The sequence below is a fragment of the Sardina pilchardus genome, chromosome 5, assembly GCF_963854185.1.
Source record: "Sardina pilchardus chromosome 5, fSarPil1.1, whole genome shotgun sequence".
NCBI lineage: Eukaryota > Metazoa > Chordata > Actinopteri > Clupeiformes > Clupeidae > Sardina > Sardina pilchardus.
Window position 1 is genome coordinate 32,996,137 of NC_084998.1, and position 8,236 is coordinate 33,004,372.

At 46.1% G+C, this 8,236-nt stretch overlaps 1 protein-coding gene across 1 annotated transcript in view; it reads left to right on the forward strand.

The window, feature by feature from the left end:
* The window catches only part of LOC134080915 (protocadherin Fat 3), a 59,478-nt gene that overhangs the window by 35,903 nt on the left and 15,339 nt on the right, over positions 1-8,236 (forward strand). Inside the window, exons 25-27 of the mRNA XM_062537527.1 lie at positions 845-1,788; positions 3,132-3,230; positions 5,852-5,940. Of these exons, the coding sequence (XP_062393511.1) occupies positions 845-1,788; positions 3,132-3,230; positions 5,852-5,940 (1,132 nt within the window). The remainder of the gene's footprint in view (positions 1-844; positions 1,789-3,131; positions 3,231-5,851; positions 5,941-8,236) is intronic.

The following is an 8,236-nucleotide window of genomic DNA, read 5'->3' on the forward strand; positions in this document are numbered from 1 at the left end:
TAAACACATCACGGCCAATGAAAGCAGACAGCCAGGAATATCAAATACACTCAGATCCCCTTTATTTGAACCTTGCGCCATAACATGAATGAAAGCAGCTAATGGTATCACAATGGCTTTGCAGATGTTATACAGTGCTGCTGTTCTATCTCAGAGGAGGAGCTCCATGTTGGATGGAAAGGCGGTGTGAATGGTGATGTCATGTTCCCACTATAAGTCATTTCTATGACAGTATGCTCATGGAGGCAGTGGAATACAGTAGATCATGACCTCCAAGTGAACATAGGACTTTCTGGCTTCCACCTGGATGCTGAATCAGCCACTTGCAGGTGCAGTCAGCGATCATACGCAATTTCAAGCCCATCAAACTTTTTGTCACATTCAGCAATCATCTCCTCACGATCCGCTTAGCTACCTACAGTAGTCCATGAGTACACTGGGAAAACAAACAGTGTCTGTAGGCAGCAGCCTGTTCCCCCCAAAAAAAACCCTGCATGGAGCTTCTCTGGGAACACTGCAGGGAGGGGGAGCTCTGGTGTGTTTTGTTTGGTTCAAATATAATGGAATGGAATGGCATTTGTGAAGAAGAATATCCTTTATAGGACAATAAAGACTATCTAGTTATATATATCTACCTAGTTGCCCAATGAAAGCATAGCTCACTTTATGTAATGGATCATGCTGCATTTTGTGTTTTATGTATTTTTTTATGTACTGCTATAATAAAAATAAGCACTTTTAAACGATTGCACTAAGATGCTGAATTGCATTTCTTTTGCAATGACAATAAAGTTGAGTTAATCTAATCAAAAAGTGGCGAATTGTCTCCTCTGTCGTGCCGTAGATGTGACGAGGACGTGAACGAGTGTGAGCGCGAGGAGTGTGAGAACGGCGGCTCGTGCGTGAACACGGTGGGCGCGTTCTACTGCAACTGCACGGCGGGCTACGAGGGCCAGTTCTGCAGCCTGCTGTCGGCCGAGCTGCCCGACACGGAGGTGACGCCGCTGACCTACGTGGGGCCCGTGGAGATCATCGGCATCGGCGTGCTGGCCTTCGTGGTGCTCGTGCTGCTCGTGCTGCTGGCCATCTTCCGCAAGCAGATCCTGCGCAAGGACTGGGCGCGCGGCGAGGCCGTGGGCATGTCCACCGAGGCCAGCTACATGCTGCACAAGACGGGCACGGGCGCCGAGGGCATCGAGTTCAAGGCCGTGCGCGTGGCCGGGGCCACGGGAGGAGCCGCCGCCGCCGCCGCCGTGGGCCACCAGGGGCAGCGCTCGGGCGCGCTCTACGCCAGCGACGGCCCGCCGCAGGTCCTGGTGCGGCCCACGGCCTACGCCGCGCCCCACAGCCCCGCGGGCGACGGCCGCATGAGCCCCGACCTGGACAAGACGGAGTCGTCCTCGGCCACCACCAGCGGCCTGGCCACGCTGTCCTACCCGCCGCTGATGAGCCGCTTCCAGGCGGACGCGGCGGCGCCTCACTTCCTGGACGGCGGCGTGGGCCGCAGGGGCGTGGCCGTGTGCAGCGTCGCTCCGCACCTCCCCGCCATCCTGCCCGGCCACGCCGAGCGCAGCCCCGTCCACAAGCCGCCCTGGGAGACGGACGCCTACCACTACCAGGACGCCGACACCGAGGATGGCCACGACCACGACCACGACCGCGACGACGACGGCACGGAGGGGACAGAGGAGGAGGAGGAGGAGGAGGAGAGCCAGGAGAGCGGCTCTCTGGAGTGGCAGCACACGCCCTACCGCCCCGACAGCAGAGCCAGCGGAGCCAGACCGCAGGGTAGGACAACCCCCCTCATAGCCTCACAGAACCTCTCAGAACCTCTCTCATCCCCACACACAGTAACCTCTCATAACTCCACATAGCCCCAAATCATCTCTCACAAATCCACATAACTCCACATAATCTCTTATTACTCCACATAACCTCACATAACCTCCCGTAACCCCACATAACCTCACACAGGTTCCTTTAACCCTACATAACCTCTCCTAACTCCTCATAAAGGGCAGACTAGGACATCACTAAAGGGCAAGGGTAGGGGTAGGGCCAAGTTAGGAACATAGCCAGAGACAGAGAAAGCGCACCCTTAGGATTATAATGTTCCCCAGAAACAAATAGAGAACACCCTTAGAAATAGAATGTATTCATTATGTGTTAGTCCTGGAATGACCAAGTATTATATCTGAATTATTTCCCAGTCTACAGTTGAAAAAGATGAATAAAATGAAAAAAAAAAAAAAAAAAACATGGAAACCAATTGAACAGGGTAATCATCCAGCATGGAACAATGTCTCTTCCAGAGTTATTTGATCAATCTTGTGGCTGTTACTTTATAACCCTTTTGGTTAGGTCAAGGGAAGGGGGATGAATGATTGTCTGAGTTCCATTTAGAACAGTTTGGGGACCTGTGAATTGTTCTACAGCACGGGAGATAATTGTTAAAAAACCGCCATCTGCTATTGTGCATTGTGCGTAGAGGAATAAATAGGCCAACAGGAACAATTTTTCTCCCCATAAAATATTCATCACAGGAACTTCTGTGCAGGTAAGTGAAAAACACTTCAAGACTAATGCTCATCTGGCAGCCTGTCTCTCTGGCGTGTTAGATACAGACAGTGGAAGCCTCATCATGATTACGCCTCAGCCCAGCCAAAAGACTGTATAGCATCTGTTTGGCAATCACAGCCCATCAATGCTACAGTCCAATCAGGCTCCTTTTACACAGAGACGTGTCCTCCTCCATTGAACTTACTTATTCAAAAGCTCTTTATTGTCACCAACAATAGTATGTGCCAAAAGATATTTGCTGTGAAGTGGAAATTGTGCGTATAGTGTTAATGTTTATTTTTTATTTACTATTTATATAACAACAATGCATGACTTACAATTACCACCTCTTTTATAAATAGTAACATAGAAAAAAAATGGTTTATATCACCTGCCTTTATGCCATTTTAGCATGAAATATGCAAATGCTTTATCACAGATTTATCACCAAAGTATTGTACATGACAAGTGGGATTGCTGTGTGTTTGTGTTCCAGATGTGATCCAAATGGGGTCTGTTACTTATACTGTTGTGTGGCTTCTGAGTGCTCTCTATCTGCTGTTCTCTTGCAGATGTGTCGAACTTAGTGGAGGAGGTGACATGTTTCTCAGATAACAATTCCGAGGCACGCTCGCTTCGCTCGTTCCAGTCGGACTCCTGCGATGATAACGGTAGGGTGCTCACACACGCAGGTACACGCACACACACACATACACACACACGTCGCCCAAACTCTCGTTGTGCTTCTGCCTCGCATTCCGTGTGCATCATTAGAGTGTGGTGGCAGCTTGGCTCCTTCCTTTTGTTCTTGTTTTTGAGCATCTCTCAGGCAGAGCATCCTCTCAGAATTTCATATCATGGCTGCCTCAGAAATAAAAGGCAGTGTTACATTAAACACCTCGGGAAGAATTGACGGTGTTAATTCAGAATTTGCAATCAACATCTCAGGAACTTTGCCTTCTGTTCAGAGGGGGGGTTAGCCGTTTAAGATTTGAAAATAGATAATGATATGTAACTTTTCAAATTTCTGGGAAATGTATTGGCACAGAAATCCTCCTTGCTTTACAGTAAATCCTGCATACATCCATTTAAAGTCTAACGCTATGTGGGACAGAAACGGCTGGGACCAAAACGGTCATTGACACAGTGGGTTGATTGACCAGGAGATGTCACTCTAGAGGAGGCAAGAGCCACAACCTTGAACTAATCTACAGTCTTTTGCACCAGACTGATATGAATGCAGCTGGTACATGATTGTGGCACAGTGATTAATACATGCAAGTTTTTCACTTCAATCGCAGATAATTAAAGAAAAAAAAACTTTTGCTAACAGACTCAAACAGAGAGTTTGATCCACTTTGTATTATGTAAACTTCTGGGGCCTTCTCTCTCTCTGTCCAAGCGTAGTGCCATTTTACAAAGGACCACATTGGACAATCCTCTTCATCCTTTAGCCCTCGTATCCACACCCACATAGTCAGCGTGGATGCTCTGGCAATTTTGTCTCTCAGCATTTAATTTCATGCCCTCATGCCTTTGAAACTCTTCAAAATGTGTTTTAGTTTCCCCTTCCTGTTTGGCTGCTGTTTTAGCCTCCTGTTTCTGCGCTGCCTTTTATCAATGGGCACAGAGTATTAGAGGAGGAAACTCTCTTAGTGGAAAACCCTCTGAAAAGTCTGCAGTGCCAGCCAACATCAGGAAGACCAGAGCAAGAGCTCTCTCCCAGAGGGCAAGCTTAAAAAGCCAGAGAAAAGAAGTGAAAAGACGAGAGGGAGTAAGAAGCAGAAGGCCAGGGAGAGAGAGAGAGAGAGAGAGAGAGAGAGAGAGAGAGAGAGAGAGAGAGAGAGATGGACAGGAGAGAGATGGAGGGAGGGAGAGAGACAGAGGGTGAGAATGAGAGAGGGAGAAGGGGGAAAAGAAAATAAGAGAAAAAGAGAGAGGAGAGAGAGATGGATGGGAGAGGGATAGAGAGATAGAGTGAGAAGGGGAAAAGAGAATGAGAGAGAAAGAGAGGAAAGAGAGAGAGAGAGAAAGAGATGAGAGAACATATTCCCGGCTTCAGTCCACACATAAGAGTTGAACTAACTTCTGCATTCACGCCACGTATGAAAGCTCAAAATTAAATCGCTGCAACGCTACCCATTTCCCAAATTCATTCCATGTATAAGAGTTGGACTTAAATCAGTGAATAACACTACACAAAGTACAGTAAGCTATAGGCAGTCCCTCTGGGGCCTAGTGAGAGGGAGAAAAACATCATCTCACATTCTGCAGCATTTCCAGTGCATAATCATTATTCACAAAGTGCTCCAGTTACCTGCTCTCTATACACGCTTCCTCTGTGGAGCGAGAGACTCTCCATTTCAGCAAGTGGAGAGAGCTTTAATGCACTTCCAAAGGTTTTTGCACATATGTTAAGTGCCGCAGGGTTGTTGTCAATCACCACTACAGCTCGATGCAGTTTTGCCAGGCTGTGAGTAAGAAGGTCATGGAGACTACTTGTGTTTCCCCCCTCACTGTTGAAATGTAACTGTAAATCCAATATGCTGCGTCGTAGCCCTCGGCGCCTGAGAGGAGTCGTAGCCAGAGTGGCTGTATTCCAAATGATTCATGTGTAAATCAACAGAGCCGTATGCATAAGCAGAAAGTCACATAAACAAGATTGAAATGCAAGCACATTCAATGCAAACGCGTAGAGTTGTTCCTATGGTAGTCATACATAGGGCAGACAAACAAACAAACAAACAAACAAAGAAACACCACTCACAGACACAACACTCAAACACACACACACAAACAAACAAACACAGGCAGACAGATGGACACACACACACACAGCATTGTTTCAACACTTGTTACACAGTGTTGCTGTATAATTTTGCTGTGTGGAGGTAATTAAGGGTATTTAAAAGTTATCATCTCCAGCCGTCAACATGAGTCGGATTAGCGAAGTCTCGTCATGGCTCTGCGCTGCCCCAAAGTGCCCGCTGGAAAGACTGCCCCAGTCAGAGCCATAATTGCTTTCCGTCCTCGGCTCAGGCGAGGGAGACTACAAGCCTCTTAAGAGGCGCCTGTGCCCACACTATCTGCCTCCTCAGAAGGACCTGAGATGCACGCCTTAATCCAAATGAAGCAACAACTCTATTTCTACTCCAGTCGCACAGCCTCCCTTTTTTGATTAGATCAGCAGAATCCCAGTACAGTATGTGGACTTTGTAAAGTGCACACGCCTTTTATCCTGTCCCGTGCCTTGTTCAGGTCGTGTAATCACCCTTCTCTTTCATTCCGCAAGCCTCCATTGTAACGGTCATTCGACTGGTCAATGACACAGTGGACACCATTGAGAACGAAGGTATTCAAGCACATCTTAAAGCACTGTTTGTGAGGTTAATAAATGATTCACTTTGACCATTTTAGGCATGGGTTTGTTTTAAAGTCTGCTTGTGAACCAGTAATTACTGATTAGTACACAGTTAATGTGTTATCAAAAAAGCTACCAAAATATACTGCGTTTACATCAATATGTTGTTAATTATGAAGCAAATCATCTTGCAAAGTAGTTCAAATAGTTTCTCAGTATGTTTCTAAGATCAATTTAATCAAAAGATTAACAATACAAGCTGTATGATTGATGCAAACACAATAGGTGGGGCTCTTAAAAGTTTCCGTTTAATTGATGCATGTTGCTTCTTTGAGGGAAATGTTTTCAGCCGAGGACATAAAATGCTAATAAGCCAGCCGGCACTTTGCAAGACAAACTTTCTCATTAAGCCTGTAGTCACACAATGTGCAATCCAAATACCTGCTTTTATTTCCCCCCATAGCACAAAAGCATATTGTCACTTTATACATCTGCACATACAGTAATAGTCTTAACATTAACTGTAATTCATAATAGTCATTGATCATGTGTTACTGTATTGAAGCTGCTCAGCCCTTTTGCAAATCTAGAAGCAGGTGGTCTGTGAATTATTGAACTCCACGTTTTGTAGCACATAAACACTATCTTTATAGCAGGAATCAGGATTCTTTATTGCAGGAATCTATTTTGAGTGCCTGCACAAGGTCACTTGCATTAGCACCGGGACTTACACAGGCACTTTAGAATGAGAGCAGTGAGCCCCAGCAAACCCATAGAGTCCCTTGAAACATGCTCTGTGGTTTATCATTGCAATGACATAATCTCCCACTCCTTTCCCCGGGTAGCCTTATTGCGGTGATCAGCTTTGCCGTCCTGTTTGAGGCTGGGTCATTAGCATACACACTGTGTAGGATGCAGAGAAATGTCAGTAATTAGCGCAGGCTAAACCATTAATGTCAGAGAGACCTGACTTTGAGATAAACAGTGTTGATAATCAACAAGCTTACATGAGGTCCAGCACACAGGCTAATGGGATGGCAGCGCTGGGCCTGAACCTTGATTGCCTGTCCATTAGGCACCAGGCAGTGAGTCGGCACGTTGTTAATGTTTGTCATCATAAAGGTTCCTGACCAGCTGAACACCACTGTGACCAGAGATGTTCTAAAACGGCATCTCAACCTATGACAATGGCAGGCAGTTTCCATGGCAACTAACGAGGAAAAACAACAACGCACTATTGTACATTTTGCTCGGCGATCAGTGATGTGCAGCCCAGATGGTCCAAGTCATTGACCCGTTCTTGACTCCGGCCACATGTTCTAGTACGTAACTGTACACGAGGAATTACTATGGTTCATCCATTTTAGTCCTTCCATCCAGTTTTGTTTCAGCGTGATCTCAGAAGCCTCTCAAGCAATCGTTTTGCCATCTTGGTGGCATCTGCTTAACCTGCTTCATTCAAGTTCATTAATGTCACTAGAGGTTAATGATGCTTCAGAAACTCTCTGCTCTACGCTAGCATCTTGTCCGAACACCACATGTCCTCTTTGCACAAGACTCACTTGGTCTAAACCCCATCACCCACGGCTCACTAACTGTATCTGTTAAGTACTGACGGAATGGAGAGAGAATAAATCCATACATCCAGAGATCCCAATGATCTTAGTAACTACCAACCAGTCTTTATCCACAGCTGCACCTGCAAAACGGAATTTCTTCCAGAGGACATTTGAGAACCCCAAAGACTGGACTGCAGAAAACAGTTTTCTGCTTCCATGTCTTTTCTCCTACCTCCACTGTTGGCTACTAATACTACTATCCACCGATGACTTTGTGTCATTTTTCACGGAAAAAAGAGGATTAGTGCCCAGTTCAGTGAGCCTTTAAAAAAAGACACAACCTTGTGTAGACATGGTAACTGGTAATTGTGTACCATGGTAACATGGTAATTGTCATATTCTTTCTCTTCCCTTAATAAGAAAGACATTTCTATATTTCTTCAACAAAGTCCTCCATCAACATGCCCCCTTTGGACTCCATTCTATCCCTTCCTCTGCAATCCATCGCACTCACTATATTGCCGGCAGCCGTGCATGTTTGGAGAAGTGTCTTTTTCTTTCGAACAAACAAGGGTCCGCTCCTTTCCTCAAGAAAAGTACACTCAATGAAGCTGATGTAAATAACTCTGTCTCTTGTCTCCCTTCTTCCCTTTCTTGACAAAGTGGTGTTCAAGAGGGCTTCTGATGTCCCATCTCACCACAACCTAACTAGACCCTAAGTAGTCTGGTTTCAAGAGCCATCATTTCACCTCAACTG